The 22,590-nt window shown below is 44.3% G+C and overlaps 1 protein-coding gene across 2 annotated transcripts in view; it reads left to right on the forward strand.

Moving 5' to 3' along the window:
• The window catches only part of Grid1 (glutamate ionotropic receptor delta type subunit 1), a 731,151-nt gene that overhangs the window by 701,311 nt on the left and 7,250 nt on the right, over nt 1-22,590 (forward strand). Inside the window, exons 14-16 of one of the 2 annotated variants that reach the window (XM_059274152.1) lie at nt 11,632-11,798; nt 18,468-18,708; nt 18,968-19,058. In XM_059274152.1, the coding sequence (XP_059130135.1) occupies nt 11,632-11,798; nt 18,468-18,708; nt 18,968-19,057 (498 nt within the window). In that variant the 3' untranslated portion in view covers nt 19,058. The remainder of the gene's footprint in view (nt 1-11,631; nt 11,799-18,467; nt 18,709-18,967; nt 19,059-22,590) is intronic. The other variant, XM_059274150.1, reaches the window with a different exon arrangement.

A 22,590-nucleotide genomic window follows, 5' to 3' on the forward strand; every position in this document is an offset into this window, starting at 1 on the left:
TTTTACATCTAGGAAAACCCATTTAATCTTATTTTTAAATCACTCTTAATTTTTCCCACAGAATATCTCAGATTAGATCATTATTCATCATGGAGTTTGGACAGTTTAAAATGTTGACAGATCATTGGAAATCAATGTGTTCTCCTGCCCTGCTGAGAAACTTGCTTAGGCCCCACCCCCAGCTTCGCTGACAGTGTACAAGTTTAGATTTTAGGAAACGAGCCATAGGTTCTTCTATGTTAAGGGGTTTCTTTTACCTTTGTACCAGTCTTGCATCTTCTCTTGGAAATGTGATGAACCTTTTCCTGGTTTATGAAAAAACTGCCTCAAGAGAAATAAAAGGGAATCCACCCTAAAATCAAGTTTGGGGAACAGGGATTCCTAATAGAATCTTGGTCAGAATCTAACAGTGGGAGTAAAGCAAACAGCACACAGCCAACTAACTGAAGCGATTCCATGCGGCTCTCTGAGGCTCCTAGTGTTCAAATTTTTGACAGTGACGACAGGAAGACCACCCTCAGTGCAAATCCTGGGAGAAATCCAATCTCTGACAACAGTAGGTTCTCTGACTTTTAGGAACAATTCTTTCTGAGCTCAACTTTCTTGATGGAAAATGGACAGTTTGTATCATGGGATTTTATCCTAACCTTGTAATAAGAGAATGAATGGGAGAGAACTAAGTAAAGACTGTTCTGGGAATAAGATGCCCGGTGTGATTTTCCTTTAAAGTTTCTTTCAGTTCCATTGATCTCTCTAACCTGTGATCTTTCTTTCTCTACTTAGTGCCCCAAGTACAAGGATGCAATGTTCCCCCTCTTTCTATGTGTTCTTAAAGAAAGACTACAAATTGGTTGATTGATTGGTTGATTGGTATAGTTAAATCTCCTAAGTTCTCCATCAGTGCTGATACTGCGGGCCTCCAGAAGATACTTTGAGAACCACTGTCTATAACATGGACTTGGAGGATGCTGAAGCTGAAGAAGACCTTACAGGCCACTTGGGCTTCAGCATTTCATAAAATGGTAATGAGTCAGTAATTGGGTTGAGACTGTAGCCCAGTCTAACAGTCTTTCTAATTTACCAGGCTGATGATGGAGGACAATTTCAAGTGTTGTTTATCCCAAGACAATTGTGTTTTAATCAAGACCCGAACTTAATGCTATGATATTGGTAACGATTATCACAATCATGAGGACACTGTGTTAATATTCAATCCAGTTCCTTTAGTGCATCAGGCGCTTTTTGTGTTGATTTTACCTATAACAGGTATGGGAGGGGACTGTCCTGTCCTGTGCTGTCCTTGCCCTCCACGTGAGAACACTAACTCTGAGAGTTCACATGGCTGGCCGAAGGACTAAAGTAAGGTGTTGACAGAGGTGTCCAAATCCTTTCACCAACACCAACACTGTGTTTTTTAAGGAAGAATCAAAGATCCTAGAAAGAAAATTATAGGCTCCAAAAGAGATCATTTAATAGAAAAGGCAACACTGTCCTTCATCAAGATGCACAGTCACCTGCTCCTCTCTTTGGCTACTCATGTGTACTCCTTAATGTGGCTGGTGTTAATCAGGATGCATGGATACCAGCACAGGAAGGGCAGTCATAGCAGAAATCCTACCCCCTGACCAGCAGGCACTCATTTCCATGGCTGTAGTGCTGCGACAGATCCACTCATTCTGTTCTGTGCAATCACAGAACAGAAGGGCAGGCTCAATCTGACCACCAAGACACAATTGCAAGGTGGCCTCTTGCTTGTATTCATGGCCATACACCAAGAATATCTCCTGCTTTGCTGCCCTTTGGTTATGAGGCCTCTTTGCCCAGCTCCACCCTGTTCACTGTGGTATGAAGACAGGACAAGCCAAATGGACCTTCTGGATGCTTCCAGACAACAGCTTTTATGGCAAGTGTGTGGAGCCCAGCAGTGACCTCCCTCCCTCCCACTGAGGCTGTTCCGGGCTTTCCCTTCTGCTGGCCCTGGGTCTGAGTCAGATAAAGGTCTTTGTCCTGTGCTCCTTAGATAGCATGCTCTTAGATACCTGCTGATTCTGTAGTTGGGCTTTGTGAACAGTCTCCCATCATTATATGTTTGCATGTCATTTGAGATTACTTCTTTCTTATTCTGAAAGACCAGAAAGAAAGGCTCCTTGTAGCTGGAGTTTTTCTGGTCCTGCCTGGCTCACAGTCAGGACAAATCTCTCTCACCCACCAGTCCCACAACCGCTCAGACCCAACTGAGTAAACACACAGAGACTTATATTGCTTACAAACTGTATGGCCACGGCAGACTTCTTGTTATCCAGTTCTTCTATCTTAAATTAACCCATTTCTATTAATCTATAAGTTGTCACATGGCTCATGGCCTTCCGGTACCTTACATCTTGATTGTCATGGCAGCTGGCAGCATCTCTCTGCCTTAGCCTTCCACTTCCCAGAATACTCTTCTCTCTGCTTGTCCCGCCTATACTTCCTGCCTGGCTACTGGCCAATCAGTGTTTTATTTATTAACCAATCACAGCAACACATTTGACATACAGAACATCCCATAGCAGCTCCTTATTTCCAGAAGAAAGAGAATGTCCCTGAACCTCTTGTGACCCTCCAGATGCTTGGCTACTCAAATCCTCTCTGCTACCTCCATGGGAGTTTTGATGCTCATAATCTCACTTCTTTTCTTCTTTCTCATACACATGAATTCATATTTACACATACAAACATATGCACAGTTACATCTCTGTACACATCATTTGCACACCCACACAATTCTTACTTGCATGTGTACTTATACACCTTTATACATTCAAGTGACTCATACACATCCACACACGAGTCACACATATACCTGCTAGGGTTTTTTCAGCAATCAGAGGGCCAAGGAATGCCACAAAGTCACACCTTGCAACAGACCTTGCTCAGAGAGATTTGCTGGGGGAGGGAGAGTGCAAAGGGCTGCCTCTGATTGGGGACAAGGGGTGGGGGACATGATGTCACAGGCTTTATAAAAGGTACCAGACTTATGGCAATAGTGGAAATGTGTTGCATTTGGTGGCTGGTGATGACGTGGCTGTTGGCACTGAGTCACTGAAGGTGGGGTGGGGGAGCATCTGGCTCTGGAATGTGGCTGGTTCAGTTTACCAACAGTACCCATACACATTCATATACACAGGCATTTCCACACACATGAAAACATACATAGTCACCTTTTCCCCACATTTATACACTTAAGAAATTCTCACAATGCACTCACATAGATACACATTCTGACACATATTCTTACATGTACACATACCCATACATACATTCCCATATACATGTAATATATACATTCCCATATACACTGTCATACATTCCCCCTCACTAAAACATGTATACACACAATTCTCACACATTATCACACATGTGCACACATGTTCTAGACACACACACACACACACACATACACACAATCACAGAATGTGTGTTGCTGAATTGGTGAGGGTGGTAGATATTTGATAGGTTGAGAGTAGGAACAAAGGTTTTTTCAATCCCAGCTGACAGATTTGTGTCCTGACTCCTGCTAGGAATTAATGGAAGGAAAAGGAAGCAGAGCAGGCGTTGATCCCTTACTCTGTTCCAGGCACAGTATTCTGCACTCTGGACTGTAACATGATGGCGGGTCTCTTAAAAAGCAATCAGCTGGAGAATGTAGTTTCACTTCAGAGCTGGAAGCAACAGGAGGGCCCTCCTTTCCCACTCCGCTCTTTTCACTGCCTAGAGCTCAAGATATAAGACTGAATTTCTAAAAATTACCCTCTTAGACATCTGCAATCACAAAAGAAAGGCTCGTGGCACTGCAGACACATGGACAACAGGAAAAAAATGTTAAATATTCTCCTATAATGGCATGACCCAAGGATGGCCATTGTTAGGATTTGGTACTTGATTTGACTTCATAAATATGAACCTTTGATATAATCGCTAAAAAGAGATGTCATCCATTGTAACAACCTGTTTTTCACTAAGTGTTCTAATATTAGTTGTAACTTATTTAGCAAAGCCCTAAGCATATCATGTATATTGAAGTATTTAATTCTCATCAGAGCTCTGTCCATTTTCTATCCAGTGGAACCAAGGCCCAGGGGTGTTAATCAACTTTATCTGTACTCACACAGCTGGCAAGCAATGCACCTGGGATTCAAATCCACACATTGAGATTTTGAAGCTCAGGCTAATTCGTTACCTAGGGCTCCATCTTTTATATTTATTTTTTATTTTTTTGCCCTGTACACTCTCTCAGCAATCAGTGCTCTTTAAAAGCAGTATATTAAAAGAAAGATAATATTTCATCATTTAATGCTACCACTTACCTACCTGATTTTCAAACATTGGGTGTTTAGCTTCTAGTTTCTCATTCATTTAACATGTTGCTTTGATTTTTTTTTGTACAAACATCCATTCAGCATCCAAGTAATTCTATAGAATAAATCCCAAAGGAGTGACTGCTGCATATGCAGATTTGAAAAGCATACAATTCTTCTCACCAAATCACCATTCCAGAAATATCATGCCAGCCCACACTCCTATCAGCGAGCTGTAAAATTGTCCTTTTCTCTGCAGACGGTCTTTGGGTTTTCCTGGTTCCTCTTGTGATTTGGCACAGTGTGTAATGTAGGTATAGCGGCAGCTAGGGTTCAGGCTGTGCTTTGCAGTGTGTTTCCATTGTATGAATATGACTGTTAAGAGCTAAATCTTTAGATACTCAAAAGACCAAACTCTGCCTAAAGAGAGATGCCAGGAAAGACAGGGGTCATGTTCTGTGGATTGCTAATGCAAATGGAGATGCATCAACTGTCCAGAGAATCCCTGGGAATGGCACTTACCAGTGTCCTTCCTTCCTCTGGAATGGCATAAGTTCCATGAAGCATCTTTGTCTGCAAAGCTGAAGAAAAACATGCATAGTCATCCACATGTGGACTGTAATCAGCATCCTTCCCCCAGGGAAATGGTCCAAGGGCATAGACCTGGGGAATTTTTTCCACAGTTTTCCTTTCGTGAGCTCAAGCAGAGCAGAAAAGGAACAGGTGTCTTTGGAGATAGCTGGAACCCATGTTGGCCTGGCTCCATGTTTTATTAGTTAGGGATAAAACACTTTCTTTTCCAAAGACCTGGTCATTTCATCTATAAAAAGAGAATGAGACTCTGCTCTTGAGAATAATTCTATGGCTGAAAGATATTCGATTTCTAAGTCCTGGTACCTAGTGACTTGTACCTGGTACTACAGATGCCCATCCTTTAACACCTCATTCCAATGTCATTTGTAAATGATGTTGGTAGTACCAGCATTCTGGCTTGTTTGGGAGAGCATCGAGGTTGCTCTCTTCCCTTCTCTAAGCATTTAGGATGGAATAGAAGAACACAATGAGATTCTTATCTCAAAGGCTGATGGCTGGCTCCAAAGTTTGCCCTCTGAGTGAGCTCCAGGAAGGATGGAAGCAATGGAGCAATACATGGCAATGCGATCTCATGTTATTCCCAGTGTGGAACAGGGGCCAGCAAGCTAGTCACCATGCTGCAGCTCACTTGTGGCTGTGTCTATGATGCCTGATCTTCCTCAACAATGTAGGCTGATCATGTTATGAGAAATGTTAGGAAGTATCTGTAAAGGGCCGGGCCAGGCAACCTCTTGTCTCTATTCCCAGTTTTAGCCTTTGGACTTTCCGGCAATTTGAGAAGGGAGTGGACCTCAGAGAGGGAGCTGGGTTCTATTTCCTAAGATAGTTCACAGGAGATAAAACTAGTGAGTCTGTCACTTGCCATTGTTTTGTATTCTGATAATGGAGTCCCACATGTCCTTGACTTTATTGACCTTATTGATTTCCAGAGATATTTTGCTTCCTCTCCCTAACATTCTCACATATGTATTTTTCATGCTTGTGTCATTTATTGTTATTTTGTCCTAATTAATTAATTAATTAATTAGTGAATCAATTTTGTATATTGGGAAGGAGAAGAAAAAATATCAAGCAAAATATTTAGAAGCAGGCTAAGATTTGAGAAAAATATTCCCAAGATTTTCAGGGTTGTGCATATAGTTTTTTTTTTAGTCTTTGAAGTTAGTGTGTGTTGCATTGATCTCGTATTCATGAACCATCATTTATTAAATTATTTCCCTGACATTGAATAGTTAAAATATTCACATGTTAGTTTTAGTGTCAGTTCTGAATATTGAGTTACTTTTTACATTAAATTCCAATTTGCCAGGATTAAAGATATAATAACTTTAAATGTCCACATTATATGATGCTGCATTACTTTCCAAAGTGCTATCATTTTCTGGTGCTAGTAACCATGAAAGATAATCCAATTTTGCAATAATTTCACTGATATTGGTCACTATTAATTAAAAGTCATACTGTAGAGGCAGTCACATTATATTTCAAGGTAATATTAGCTTTGCCACCTCTCCTTTTTAAAAATAATCTACAAATCCCTTCTATAGCATTTTTAAAAAGATTGGACTTGTGTCCCAGGACCCCAGAGCTAATCCTAAGGTGCTTTCCAGGGTCATGAGAAACTGGAGAGCTGGCTGTGTATGCCTGTCTAAGTTTTACATAGAGACAAGGGCTAGAAGAACATCAGAGTGCACTGACCACCTTGTCTGCCCCCCAGCTTTTCAGTACCTGAATGTTACGTGTAACTCAGTGATTAGAAAATCAGAGTACATTTGATATTATAGATGGACTACCAGATAAAGGTGATTCAACCTAGAGAAAGGGTGAAATAAGTTTTTGGATTGCTTTTGTTTTAATAGTAGAACAAAAGGCTGTAGTATCACTTTAATCTTTAAGGCATTATGAAATACTGTCAACACTCTATTTCTAAGCCACTTAAAAGCCTGTCTCTCGTTGCTCTCAGACACTGCCTTCCCTAACTTCCACAGCCTCCTAGGAACTAGGAAAAGGACCATACTGAGAGACCCAGGCAGAAGGAAGTAAAAACAGGCAGTGGTGAAAATAATGAGTTCAAAGATCTGTTGGGACGTTTAGGGTAGGGACTCCGAGATGCTGCAGGGAGGTGGCTTGGTTCGTCTTCTATGTGAATGTTGCACAGTTGAAAACAGGCTAAATTCCTACTTCCATTCAGTCTTCTCAAGAGTCTAAAACCATCTCTTGTTGAAAGAAGTCACTGTAAATAAGTAATTGGCGCTGTATCCTAGTGTGAGAGCTTTCTGAAATTGAGCTTCAGGCATGGAGAATGGAGGAAGAGTGTAGGCACACTGTCCCAAAGAAACCAGAGACTGGACAAGATACTGAGGCCGGGGAATGGGCAGGGGCGGGGGGAGAGCTGAATCAGAGCAGAGTGGAAAGAAGCACTGGCTTGGTGTATGAGTTACTTCCACGCTGCTGTGACCATAGTATCTGATACAAGCAACTTAAAGGAGGGATGCTATTTTAGCTCTCAGTTTTGGAGATTTTGGGTCAGTGAGCTGGGAAAGAATGACAGAGTGCCTCAGCCCATTGATAGAGGCATGTGGTGGTGGCCATTCACATCATAGTAGGCCACAAGGAAGACAAGGCAGACACCAGGGCCCGGGTAAAGGCTTCCTGCTGGTAACTTTTGCACCCATCAGGATCCCACCTTCCAACAGCACCACTAGGTAGGAAATGGATGTCTAAAGCACGTGCCCAGGGGGACATTTTACATTCAAACCAAACACTCAAAAAAAGAAAAACGGTTATCACAGGGGGTGGGGGTGGGAGTGGGGGAGGGGGCAGGAAAAGGAGAAGAGTCTTGGATCTTCTGGGGTTCAGAAACTTGAAATATTAGGTATCCCCCATATGATCAAGCCAACCTTGTGTACAAGCAACATCAAATAAGGAAGTAGATTCATGATTATTGGAATGTGTATAGAAAATTTATTCTGACCTACAGTAACTACATCCTGGTTTTTTTAAGTGAAAGGTGGAAATCATTCTACAAAAGATCAAGAATGGGGTTTGCATGCAGGTTACAGAGCTGTGATTTGCATGAATCATACAAATAAAAGGCATTTGTATGAATGTCTTGACATATATACATGCATATGTATATGTGTGTGTGGCAGGAAGAGTTTATTACCAGGCATCTTTTTTAATTACTCTCCATCTTATTTTTTAAGAGACTCTTGTTTGCTGAGACCTGGAGCTCACCAACGGGGCTAGACAGGCTGGCCAGTAAGGCATGTGGAACCTCTGGTATCTATTTCCCTAGCACTGGGATTACAGGTGCATGGCGTTGTACCCAGCATTTTACATGAGTGCTGGGGATCTAAACTCAGGTCCTCATATTTTTACAACAAACATTTCTGTAGCTAGAGTTTTCCTGCCTTGCCCACAGTCAGGACAAATCTCTGTCACCCGCCAGTCCCACAGCTGCTCAGACCCAACCAAATAAACACAGAGACTTATATTGGTTACAAACTGTATGGCCATGGCAGGCTTCTTGCTAACTGTTCTTATAGCTTAAATTAATCCATTTCCATAAATCTATACCTTGCCATGTGGCTCATGGCTTACCGGCGTCTTCACATGCTGCTTGTCATGGTGGTGGCTGGCAGTGACTCCCCTCACCTTCCTGTTCTCTCAGTTCTCCTCTCTGTTAGTCCCGCCTATACTTCCTGCCTGGCCACTGGCCAATCAGTGATTTATTTATTGACCAATCAGCAACACATTTGACATACAGACCATCCCGCAGCACATTTCACTGGTTGATCCATTGTGCCTTCTTTCAGTTACTTCTGAAATGTCCACATTGCACAGTCACATTGAAGATGGCTTGTGTCTTGATGATACACCAGGAAGATTATAGAGATATCTGCAAGGTCCAAAAAATTATCCTAAGGGGAAATGTTGGTACTACATTTTACTTAGCATAAGGCTGAGAGAGTGGGCCATAGAGTTCTGGGGGTACTGAGGAACAAAATGGGATTTTTTTTTTTTAGGTAATGTGTTGTACAGAGAGATCCAGAATCTGGTCTGCCCTTTTGCAGTTGGGTCCTGTTACAACACGTGTCCTATTACCTTTTACTAGTCCCCATGCTATGGCGCTGTCATATAGATTAGGGATCTAGCTACATGCTTCCTCAAGCAATCAGGAAAGACCCTGGTTAATTTAGTCAATGTTTACAAATGGGGCCATTGAGTCTCTGGGATCACTCATCTGCTCAAGAAGGGAACTTCTTACTTGTGGAGAAAAGCCTTAGTGTGGAACATGGAGTGGAGGCAGGGGCATTGCCAGCATGTTTTTCAGATGCTGTGTCCTACCAAGCTTAGTCCACATTATGACTGTAAATGCAGGCTTCCCCCATGTGGCTGTGCTTGCCTGTCTGTGAGTCTACACACTGCATGCTCATGGACTTGAGGCTTGAAGGACTCCAGATGCCCCCTCTGAATGCCCACAGGGCCTTTTCTAGAGTCAGTTTCCAGTTGGCCTGAGCCAGCTTATTTTTCTTTTTTTTCTTTTCAAAACATCACTTGAGAGGTGGAAAGGAAGCTGATCTTAATTCTTCCTTCAACATGACATGCCCTTTTGAAATCGTACAAATAGCCGTGTCTGATTGTCATGTTGAATTGCGAGCATGGTTGTGAAATGCTCCCGAGTCTGACTGAAGCCAAATATTAGGTCATAAGTCAACATTTTGTGGATAAGCTTGGTACTAAGAAGTTGAAAATTTATATCTTTTCGTGGAAAAACTTGTTTGCCAGCAGGAAAAAAATTGCAATGACTGTTATCTTCCTATGTAGAGGGAGACAGATGTGTGTAATTTTGCAGCCTGGGTCAAAGTCTTTTAAGAGTTCTGGGATTGGATTGGCCAAGAAATGAGGCTTTGGTGTAATATTTGAATTGCTTCCCCAGGTGAAAGGCAATAGGTAGTATAGGTGTGTGTCATGTCTTACAAGGTTTTGTGAAAGGCTGCAAGAAGCCAGTTCCTGATACAGGAGGTCGGTCACATACTACCTGCAAATATTTATGATGGAAAAAAATCTGATGGGGAAATAAGACATCTTGAGTTATGGGCATTTAGGGTCTTGAAAAAGGAAAAAATCTCACTGGATGTGCTGTTATATGCTTGTAATCCCACTACTGTGGAGGTTGAGGCAGGATAATCATGGGTTCAAGACCAACCTGAGCTATATAATAAGATCCTTTCTCAATACCTAATCTCGCCCTCCCAAAAGAAAAAGAAAAATCCAAAGAAGTAAAAGCCTGATTTTTGCCTGAGCATCCATATACTTCTTGGAGAATCTTAGGGGAAATGAAAAGCCAACAAAAGCAGGAACTGGAACAATGCCCTTGGCAGTGCCAAGAAGCCTATGGCTTGCCAGCTTGGGTTAGATTTGTTTGTGGTGCTTCAGCCCTATTACCAGTCCTCTACCTATGCTCTACAGCATCCAGTGTGAGCCATAGTTGGGGGGACAACAGGGTGAGAAGCATCTGTGTGCTCAACAGAGAATGGAAACCAGGCACTTTGATACCTTGGAAATGTTATGTAGTATTTTAAGAAAACCAAGTGACAATGTCTCCTTTGAAGAAGAAAAGCTGTTCACATTCTTCCTGAGTGCCCAAATTCTAGTCAAAGTTAGAACCATGGCTCAAGATAGAAATGTTTGCTGAGGAAGGGTTTGGGGGGCAGGACTTCAGCTGGGAACACAGATAGATTCCCCAATGGAAGAATCTGCAAAACTGCCACACTGTATGGAAGTACTGATGCTAAAAACCTCCTGTGTATGAAACACACACACACACACACACACACACACGCACACACACACACACGAGCACACATGTATGTGGGCATGATGGGCACAGTTTTCCATGCCTATAATACCAGCACTCTGGAATCGACAGCAGGAGAATCAAATTTAAAGCCAGCCTAGGCAACTAGCAAGATCCTGTTTCAACTGCCCTCCTCCCCTGCCAACAAAAACATGAAAGGCATGTATGTGTTTGCATTGTGTATGAACGCATATATTTGTGCATATGCTTCTCCTCATGTAAATGCAGTTAAAGGCAAGGGCGGAAGCATTGCGTGTTACTGTAACCTGTCCTTAATGGGTTCTTACCATGCACAGCAAACTCTAACATGTTCTTTTGCTTGCTATTCCCTCATGCCCACCCAGGGGCACTGAACCCATACTCATGTTCATGTTTAAGCAGGGCTTAGCAGTTAGTCTCTTAGTAAAAGTCAATGGATAAGAGTTATCACAGTCCCCCCAGCATTTGTATTCTCCAGGGAAGAGATTCTTCCCCACCCCCGGGGTGCTATCATGTGCCCTGTACAGTTCTGCTCTGAAAATCTTAGTTCCCTGAATGTTACTTTTTATACTCCCCAGGGGCAGGTGTTAGAGTGTGAGACATGGGTCGATGTCTCTGTGACCCACCTTGGGCTCTTCCGCTTCACTTGCTCTATGAACTGTAGTTGGATCTACTACGATGAATGGTATAGACTGGGGTTATATATGCAAGTCAGAGAATGCTAGGAGAATTTGTTGTGCAGTCTGAGTGGGACCACTTAGAGGAGCCCCTCACACTCAACCATTGAGATGTCACACTGCTTGAAACTTTTGTCACCAAATAGCCATACTTGACTTCATGGTGATTTGGGTCTTTCAGGCCAAGAAGGGGAACTACGCCTTTCTGTGGGACGTGGCCGTGGTGGAGTATGCAGCCCTGACAGATGACGACTGCTCGGTGACTGTCATCGGCAACAGCATCAGCAGCAAGGGCTACGGGATTGCCCTGCAGCACGGCAGCCCCTACAGGGACCTCTTCTCCCAGAGGTAGGCACGGTCGTTAAGACAACTGGAGCAGCCTTGGGGCCTTGGCAGCTGGAATAGAAGGGCAACCTCTTCTTATGACACAAGAGCCAGAATAATGCATTTATTCCTCACATCTTCCTAAGTACTACCAGGGTACCAATATGTTTTCGTCTACACCTCCTCCTGGGCCTGGCATGGGTACTGGGGTGAAAAGAGGAAGTTCATGGTCCTTTTCCAGGAAGGCAGTGGTGTGGGTGGGACTATGATGTATGTAGGTGATACCAGTGCAGAGTCCAATGGCGTATTGGGAGTGGGAAGGAGGAGAAAAGGGCATCTGATAGGACCCAGAAGGACTTTTCAGAGGCTCATAGGAGTTGTAAGAGTCAGTCAGATAAATGAATAATGAGTAGGATCTGGGGAAGCCTAGCAATCTCTTTTTAAAGTATGTCTTCAAAGTGTGAGTCATCCATGTGACAGTGCAAAGTAATAGAGTGAGAGAAGCAAACTTCTCCATGTGTGTCACATGTGACCTGATGGGGCCTGTGGACTTGGATCAAATTTCCAGGCTGAAGGAGCAGCTGCTGTCTGCTGGGGCGAGAGATAAAGCTGGCGCTTTGTTGTGACTGGAGGACAACTTCTCATTTCCTGTATTCCCCACTCTCTCCACATCAAAACATAGGCTTCTGGGTTCCTAGGCCATCTTCTGAGAGTTAATTAATTTTGATTTGTGTTCATTAATATTAGGAGAACTCAGGAACATTGTGGAGAAATAGGGGTGGGGCTAAGTTCAGGAAGTTTTCAGCCTTGGTGAACTCAGTGGATACCTCCAACAAAAACAAATATAGCATGTCCACTCTGCATTTGTGTTTCTTGTCCCTTGCTAGTGTGAGTTGGTCCCTTGAGCCCGCTCAGCTCTAGACTCTTGGGCATGATGAAGTTCTTAGGTGCTGCTCTCTCGCTTTCCCACACTGGTCCTCTGCCATAGTAGTGTCTGTGGTCTGAATGAACCGGCTTGAAGCAGGGAAGGTAGACCTGAAGGATACAGGTAAATCCAATGGTTGTTTTCTAGTAGCCAGTTTACCGGCAGATGCTCTTGTCTCTAGGGAGGTCTAGCCTTGGACCCTCAGATTGCACATTTCTGTGATGTGGCATTCTGCTGAGTGAAGGAATTAGAATAGCAGTCACTGAGGACATTCTAAGGGAAGGCTCTGCCTTGGCCTATCAAAACCAGCAAGAGGTGGTGGGAACATTGTCGTAAACAAATCCATCCTGTACCCAACTTAGGGATAGCTACTAGTTGTCCCATCAACGCAAGAATTCCAGCATCCTCTTATTATCCACTTGAAGAATATCCAGATGGATACAGGACAATTGTTAGAGACCATCTGTTTTTCACCCTGTAACTTGGGAAGAAAGAGGAGAGTTCTGAGCCTTGCTCTTCCAGCTCTCCTGAGTTCCGATGCTGGGCCATGTTACTGTTGGCTTGTCTAGATTTGTCCTACCATCTGTCCTAGCCTAGATTTCTAGATTGGATCTTCCTTCCCAGGATCAACAAGCCTCGGCTCTACCGGAGAAGGCTGAGAAGGAGGGATTGCAGCCCATCTAGTCAGTATTGTGCTTGCAAACCTTGGTGAAGGGGTAGGAGCAGTTAAGGTAAGCGAGGCTTTAGGTTCTCTCCAGAACTTCATCAAGCACACACTCTATACCTTGCTCTGCCCTCTGGAGTAGAGATTTATGATAAGAGAGGAGGAGGTATTTCTCAGTTGCTCAAATTGAAGGTATGAAGAAAAGTGTGGTTTCTCTTCAGGATTCAGAACACAACAGCATTTCTGAAGTTTATGCATGTCGATTTTCTTAGACGGGAGGTTCAAGGTGATTGCACAGGTCATCAACCTGAGAACATCTCTGTAGAGCAGATGGTAAGGGAGCCCATAAGGCCAATGTAGCAGCAACACCCGATGAATGAGTCTCAAGACAGTGCTCATGGATGTATGGGACCCATTAGTGGGAAGTTGGAGGCCCATGAGCCAGCACTGCTCAGTTTTCTTCTGTAAGTCTGCAGAAATGAGTCAATATAATGGAGAAAGAAGAGAGGGGATATTGAGTAGATCTCTACTGTGTTGTCAAATAGTCAGTACAGCAATAAGGTTGGGAATACCCAGATTGGGTCAGTTGAAAATCCTCAAGGAAAAGTTGAAAATCCTCAAGATGGAGAAGACAGACATGAGTCAGTTGAAGTGGTGTTGCTCCCCTCCACTACCAATAGCCTTGCTGCATGCAGATGTAAGTGGCCCTCCCACTGTCAGGCTCCACCCACAGAATACTCTAACTGCTGGACCCTGCCCCCACCCTACAGAGTGAAAAGCCCAATCTCTGGACTTGAAGTTCCACCAATCTGCACCCTAGAAAGTTTTACTCTGAAAAGTTCCACCCCCATCCCCAAGAAACTCTGTATATGTCCTGCCTTCTGTTCAGTTCCCTACTGTTTCTTGCCCAAGCAGAGGCAGCCACCGTCTTTTCCTTCCCAATAAATCTCGTGTGAGGTTCGTTGTGCAGTGTGACTTTGTGGTATTCCTTGGCTCCCGACTGCCAGGATACTTTTCCATCCATACCATAATGCTACAATAGAAGGAATTAGATATTCTTTATAGGATTTCATAGGTTAGTAGACCCCAGCCAGCATGCGGATGGGGTGTGGGCTCAGACAGGAGGCTAGCTGTGAAACAGTCTATACTGATCTTTCTACTGCACTGCTATGGAGTCCTTATGAAAATCCCTCTTGGGGCTCTGTGGCCTCTCCCTCCCATTCCAGTGGTCACCATAAACAAAATTGAAATATCCTCTTTTCAAGAAATAATTTACCCCTCTTAGTTTCATCAGAAGACTGTGGGTTCCAAGGACTATGTTGACTTCCTGCAATATTATCATATGTCTCCATAGCACAGCCTCCCCAGGAACTGGTAGCATCCCTCCTTCCAAAAGACAGATATCTGTCTTTCAGGGGACTTCTCCAGTCTTTATCTCTACCTTTCTGCTGTCAATAGGTCTAGAAGAGGCTCGAGCCCATTGTAAACTGCCTTTAGCTTGAATGTGCTTCATAGAAGTGAAAGGGCTAAGTCAAGGGGAACACACTATGTCATTTGAATAAGGCCTACACTGTGTAACCAGCAGATCCCAAGCCTATCTGGAGCTTCTGTGGTTGCCTTTCCCTTTATCCTAGGAGTCGAGCTATTTCTTTGCTTCAGCAGAGGCTAGGATACAGATATAAGTGTATTTGTTGTGGGGTATGTGCTATAACAGCTTTGCAGACCACAGCATGCAGAGTAGGCGTTCAATAAATGTTTCGCAGCTTAATAGCCATTTATTGAGCACCTACTGTGTAGCAGGCTCTACAACTATTGAATAAAGGAAAGCACCTGCAATTATATCTGTCTGGAAAATAGAACAACCGGCTTTAGGAAATGGCTATTATCGCTCTGGTTCCTCCTAAGTAGGAAGAAGATTGTTATAGTGCATATTACTTTAGCCTTGTTCTTGAAGGCACTCTGTGTACATGACTTGTTTGTCCTGTTGATTCTATATTTATATTTTCTTGTTTGTTTTGTTTTATTTTGTGTTTTCCTGTAAATTGCCATGTATTCTTTCTGAAATAAGACTTGCCATAAAAAAAAAATGCATGCAACTGTAAGAAGAAAAAGTCAGAAGATGTAAGCAGCATGTCTGATATTGCCCAGACACTGGAAGATCGGATCCTATGGTCTTTTCAGGGCCTTACCATCTCCCAGGTCAGAACTTGACCTTTGGAGAACAGCCTGTTGTCACAGAAAGAGCATGGCCTCCCAGATCATTAATGGCCCAGAGCTGAAGAATAGCATTGACACCGTCTAACTGCAGCTTTGGGCGAGCGAGTCAGGTAGATCCTGTGCTTAGGCCTTTGGGAAGTAAGACAGGCATATTAGGCATTGCTCTGCATGCAGTTGGGCAGACTCAAGCAGTGCAAATGATTTGTCCCTACAGTGTTCTCTCAGTAAGAGGTAATTCCTGGGAAGACTGACTTGATAAGAAGTTGGTTAATATGGCCATCTGATTGCACAACTACGAACTAGCTTTTATGGAATCTGTTACTACTCACCGGGTTGTAGGATAATGGCCACTGAGATGGGTACCTTTACTTAATCTCAGATATTGGCAATGGGAGAGCTAGGGTTGAGACATTCAGAATCTTTAGAATTAATCTCTGTCAGTGAAAAGTCTGTATCTATAACCACAAAGCTCTGATTTCTTCATGGTAAGCCAGTAGTTCAGTCACCAGCCTCCCAGATAGTCTGAACGTCTGCCCGCATATCGGTTTCTGTAACTTACATTAAGCTCACCCTACTCATCTCGGCCACCAGAGACTGAATGAAGGCCAGTGGACAGCCACCCATGCAGCTTTCCTGGATGACCAAAGCCATGCACGATAGTGGGGTGGATACTGTAGCTGTCCAGTTCACTGTGCACTGTGCCATTACAGAGAGCTGTGGTTCTCGGGGCCATTCCGAGCACAGCCACGAAACACACAAGTGCACATGTAAATGAGTGACCTTAGGGACTGTGTCCTTTCAGGCGTGGCTGCATTCTAAGCCTTTCGGTGTTATCATCGCTCTGCTTAACTTGCTGGATGTTTTTATCATCTCACCATGGCCCTTTCAGCTTAGTTTGTTTTCATTATTCAACAAATACATTCACACATTCGTTGACAGAACAAATATCTGATAACAAGTAGCCTTTGTTTTGATAGCTACTAAGCTTGCACACGAAAAACATGGAAAGTTACTGCTCTACTCATTAGAATGGGAACCACAAATCAGGGAGGCTTAGCAGGATTTGGTGCCAACCCAGTAACACACAGATGAGATCAAAGCCTACTCTGTACTGAGCTGGGTCCTTCCCAGACAATAAGTGGCTACCCCATGCTGGGCCCATGATAGAGACCGGACCTGGGATACTCTCGGCTGTCACCCTTTCCGTTCCTCAGATGCAGACCCATGTATGGTGTGTGGGCCCAGCCTCAGTCCTGTAGATGGAAGTCCAGTGCAGAGACTTCAGCACTATCCAGTTGAGCTTCTGCAGTTCATTAGCTGCACATACCCATGAGCCAAATACATCTCCATGGACCAGACTCAAAGTTAACTACTTATCAGGTGGAAGGGCTTTTCTATTTTGAGTCTGTAAGCCACCCGTTTATACCTGGCTGGCTCACTGTGTAGAGCTCTAGGTTACAGAAGGAATGCACGAAACATCACCATGGTAGAAGCCAACATGAGGAATTGTCCCACCATTGTGTACCCAGACTCCCTTTGGCACCCTGACAGAGCTCACGTCTCAGTCTGTCTGTTTTACTGTCTTCATCCCATGCCATCCTCTTCCTCATTCATTCACTCTGCAGCTTGACTTCTGTGTTGTAGCTGATTAACTGCAATGAGTCCTTTGTACCAGGCAGGACATTCACACATCGTCCAGTTTCAGTGGGTGCCAACCTCAAAGGGACTATGGGAAGGTATTTCATTTCTCTGTGCCTTGATTTCCTTCTCTGTAAAGTGAGACAATAGGAATAACAGTCCCAGCGGGTTGCCATCCAGGATTCAGAAAGATCTCCTGAGTAGAGAGGATAGACTCACCCTGCACACAGAAACAGCTAGACCCCGCCCCCCCCAATGGCTTCATGGTTCTTCATTCTTCAGGTTTTCCATCATTGCTGTCTCCTCCATAGACTCCTCTGTAAGCCTCCAGTTAGAAACCCCGGATGTGTGTGTCTCCTGGTATGTCTGCTCTCCTTTCCTTGTGTTCACCACAGCTTCTGTCTTCACATTGATTGTCATTGTTGTTTCAGTGTTGATATCGGTGTCTTTAGACTACCAGCTTAGCAGCATTGAGCATCATTCTTGGCACAGTGATGAAGGAGAATGTGAATCCTGGTAGGACAGACAGGGTAGACAAATGGAGTTTCCCTTTTCTGAAATGGATGGAACAAGAAGAGTTTAAGAGTTTGGATTATTTTTTTTCTGATTTGTAATATTTACGTGTATGTAATGGGATAATTTGGGGATGGGACCTAAGTATAAACAGGGAATTCATTTGTGTTTCATATGTATCATATACATATAATCTGTAGGTAATCTTATGTTTTAAATAAGTTTATGCATGAAATGAAGTTTGTGTTAATTAACACGTAAGTGGTCAAATGTGGAATTTTCCATTTGTGGTATCATGCAGATATGCAAAAAGTTTCAGATTTTGAAGTATTTTGAATTCCAGGTCCTTGAATTAAGGATGCTTGACTTTCAGATGTTAAAATTTGACTGAGATTTTTTTATGACTGCAAACATACTTAATCTGCATTCTGGAGGTTTGCCTAGTTCATTTCTGTGTGTCCCAAGTTTATCCTGAGCACTTTCTCTGCCATCCATGTGAGGGACCTGACATGTTTTGCCACTGAACCTTTTGCCACTGGTTCAGGAGGGAGAGGAAAAGCCTATTCTATGTTCTGAGAGAAGCACTTGGGGTGCAGGGTGCAGAATGCACTGTGGAAGAACCTGCGTCTGAGGCCTGCTATGATGGTTTAGGGTAAGCATGGCGGGCTGTTGATAGGACCCAGTAGCCAAGCTGAGGAAGTCAATGGCTATGGCTCACCTGTGTTGTGTCTTACAGGATCCTGGAGCTGCAAGATACAGGGGACCTGGATGTGCTCAAGCAGAAGTGGTGGCCACACACAGGCCGCTGTGACCTCACCAGCCATTCCAGTGCCCAGGCTGATGGCAAATCCCTTAAACTGCACAGCTTTGCTGGGGTCTTCTGCATTTTGGCCATTGGCCTCCTTCTCGCCTGCCTCGTGGCTGCTCTCGAGTTATGGTGGAACAGCAACCGGTGCCACCAGGAGACCCCCAAAGAGGTTGGTGTCCTCATAGTCTTGCCATAGTACAGAGGCAGGGTGTGTCCCTGGGCCATTTATTTGGTGGGTGGTTTTCTTCCAGTTAGTATTTATCAGAGTCACCTTGACTAGACACAGCAGCATTGTATCAATATTGGGGGAATGTGTCATATTTCATTGTGTTTTTAAAGCAAGAGAGAAAATGTAGGGGATGTTTTCATGTTTGAACAAAGTGCCAAGGGACCAGCCACGGCCACTAAAGTCCTGTATTTATCTGTAGAGCAGGTACAGCGTGGGCAGCGCCAGAGAGCCCTTCCCCACCCTGCCCCGCTCATGTGCTTCCACCCTGACCTGGAGAGACCACCTGTAGGGTAAGAGAGGAGCCCGCATTCCTTCTTGGTTCTCTTTGGTGTCTCACACAGAGCCATAGGCCCCATGACCCCAGTAAGCAAGGGGTTCCTGATCCCCTGTCTCCCTTTCCTTCCTCTGGCCCTCATTTGCACGAGGCCTAGCCTTACTACTGTGGGAGACACTGGAGCTATGTCCAGACTCTAGGTTCTGGATGCTTCTCTCACTTTGTATACCAACCACTGCTGATTCTGTCCCTTGACACGTCCATCTTGTTGGGTATTTGTTCTTTAAAGCCCTTTCCTAATTTGATTTTTTTAAATGAACCCTTAAAGGCAGTTCTCCTAAAAGAGGGGGTCAAAAAGTGTCACTTTGGGTTGATGCTCTGCCAGCAGAAACATGTCCATGGCCATCTATAGGACAAACACAGGCACTCCATCCATTTGTGGGCACTGCTTGCTAAACACACTCTGGCTTCATCAAGAATCAGACTTTGGCTCATAGACTCTTCAGAGGCCTCTGGAAATAAATCTCAGATAGGAAGCTGTAAAGCAGCTGACATTCTGTCCAAAAGCAATTGTTATTAAGAACGTTATGTTCCTAGTTTCATTTTTACTGGAGGCTCAGGTGACACACAAGTTCATTAATTGGCTGCAGAGGTGGGAGGTCAAGGAGAAAAGCAAAATAAACCAGGGCAGGAAACACAAATGAGCAGGAGGGGAGGAGAGACTGTATGATCTCCCTCAGTCTGGTGGGGGGCTGGGAACTGGTACCTCTGAACCTCAAAGGTGGCTCAACCTGTTCGGAACTGCCATGATTGGATGGGGGCACCCTCATCCATCAGTCTGCAAGGGAGTCCCTGACAGGAAGGCAGTGGCTGTCTCCCTGCCCTCTGACTCACCACTCATTGAAGTCAGTCAGCTAGGTGCTTTTCTCTGGGATGGCAGGCACTGCTGAGTCAGCCCTGAATTATCCCAAGGAAGGGAGAGAAGGAGGAAGCCTGGCTTCTCTATCATCTTGAATGCTCTCTTGTCATCCCTGAAAACTGCAGGAGGGAAAAAGGGGGAAGTTTAAGGAAAACTCACAAAAAGGAACAGTTAATGGCTCTATCCAAAGTTGTAGTTTGTTAAGTTGGGAAATAATTATATTTTTAAAAGTTTTTTATATTTAAAAAAGAAGGGAGCCTGACTTACTAATGAACAGATGAAGAAGAGTCCCCGGTATCCTTAGCAGCTACAGAATCTTGTCAGTTCTCCCCAAACCCAGGACACCTTTCCTGCTGTCACCACCCAGGTCTCTGTACATAAGAGCATCTTTAGACAGGCGTGGTGGGTAGTCCTAGAGCCCCTCGGAGTCAGGAGATGTAAGATAGGAACCCAGGTCTCTGTACATAAGAGCATCTTCAGGCAGGCGTGGTGGGTGGTCCTAGAACCTCTTTAAGTAGGAAGATGTGAGATAGGAACCCAGGTCTCTGTACATAAGAGCATCTTCAGGCAGGCGTGGTGGGTGGTCCTAGAACCTCTTTAAGTAGGAAGATGTGAGATAGGACAAACAAGAATGGCCGATTGACCCACATCCTGTCCTCCCCTGTGTTGCTTGCTTGTTTGAGGTCTGGCCTTTCTCCTCAGACAGCCTTTTGTCTTCCCCTGTACAAACAAAACCCATGGGTCAGGTTAGCAAGGGAGGGTTATTTTCAGGTGGGTGTCCATTGCAGTGGCACGGAGATGTCTCTCCTGGCTGATGTGGGCAGTGACCTGGGCTCAAGTTCATTGTGTTTTTTTTTCCCTGGGGGGCTTTGTGTACTTTGAGTCTTTTTTAGTCTTACCCCTTCATACCCCCGAGTGCAGTAATATTCCAGTTGTGGCCACACAGAATTATTGAGAGAGAGAGAGACACACAGAGACAGACAGAGACAGACAGACAGAGACAGAGAGAGACAGACAGACAGAGACAGAGACATAAATAAGAGTGTTCACGCAAAAAGATAAGACAGAAGACCAAGATGGCCAGCTTGTGGAAGCACAAATTGTGGCTTCTTTCTGGGAAGCTCCTCCTCTTGCTTTCTCCCTTCTGCATAAATACCCTCTTGCTGACAGAAAAGAATACACTTCCAAGCAATTTGCGCTTCCACAATGTGAGCCTCCTTGCCTGGCTGTCAGTCTGCATCCAGACAGAAGACAGAATGACAGAGTCATAGGGGAAGCACAGTAGCTTCCTCCCCTCCCTCTCCTGTTGCTGTTTAAATGGGCGGCTGGGGAACTTTCCCCTCTTTTTATAGGTCCCCAACTTCCAGAGGACGTTTGTCCCATTTCCCTCCTTGCTTCCTTTAACAATCATGTCTGTATGGAACCTTCTCCTCCCTTCCAGGGTACTTCTTTACCTCTTGGGCAGCTACTGCACAGCTCACCAGTCTCCATCATGGAGATTGGGCTGTCCTGACATAGCAATGAGAACCACCAGCGCACAAAGGGGGCCCAGCCTAGCCAGCACATGGTGGGGCTACTGGGAATTAGGGTGTATGGAGATTAGTGAAGATTCTTGGGGCTTGAGGATGCGAGTGTGGAGTGTTGAGAAACTGGTAAAAAATCATTGAACAGGAGATGAGATGGAAAGTTGTATTTTGGACAAGGTAAACAAGGGGTTAACAGGAAGTAAGGGCAGGACAGAGAAGCCAGAAGCATCATCCAAGGAAGGAGCGTGGGTCTACTTCCAATGTCTTAATGCCAGGGCAAGGGACTTGAACCTCATCATCTGCAAACAGAGGATAGAGGTGAAATGGCAATCTTTTAGAATTATATCTTGAAAACTGTGGTGAAATAATAAAAGGTATTTAATTTAGATCGCCTTCACATTGCTGCTAGCCCATGTTTTATGGAGCAGCATTGCAATTAGGTGAGGTGGTCTGGAAACTCTTGGAATGTTTCGTTTTGGGGATGCTGGCTATATTTCTTAAGAGCTGAAAACCTGTCTTTGGGTGGAGCCCGAGCTGTGTTTAATGGCTTGTGCTGTGATGTCCTCAGAGTTTAGACACCTTTTTGGGGAAGAGTAGTAATGTGCATTCAACCTCTTAATATTCATGTGCATTTGAGCTCATATTTTTTCTGAGGAATCAGACAATTATGTAGTTACCCAATGCAGGTGAGTGCACCAAGCTCTCGGGAACGCAGTAAAGAGCCACCCGCTGGATTTATGGGGGATGTGGAATCATTGCTCCGAGAATGAAATATTCATGAAATAAAGATGAGAACTGCACAAATGGGAGCTGACATGAGGGTTGAGGGATGAATCATCCATCACTGAGCTGGAAGTTGGAATTCTGGTTTCTTCCCGTCTTGCTTGTCCTGCCCCATGTTTCCACGGCAGACAGGGCTGATGGAGGCCAAAGTAACTGGACAGCAAGTGGCAGCGTAGCAGCATCCTCATTGTTCTGTGTGGATGCCCTGCGAAGTTTCTTCCCTGTGGGGGAATACTAGGAGTCCTCTCTTCAGCTCATACCCTGCTTTGCCTCCACTCATATGCTATACAAATCGCAAGCTGTCTTCTTAACCCTTGTCA

This window comes from Peromyscus eremicus, chromosome 9 (assembly GCF_949786415.1).
Source record: "Peromyscus eremicus chromosome 9, PerEre_H2_v1, whole genome shotgun sequence".
NCBI lineage: Eukaryota > Metazoa > Chordata > Mammalia > Rodentia > Cricetidae > Peromyscus > Peromyscus eremicus.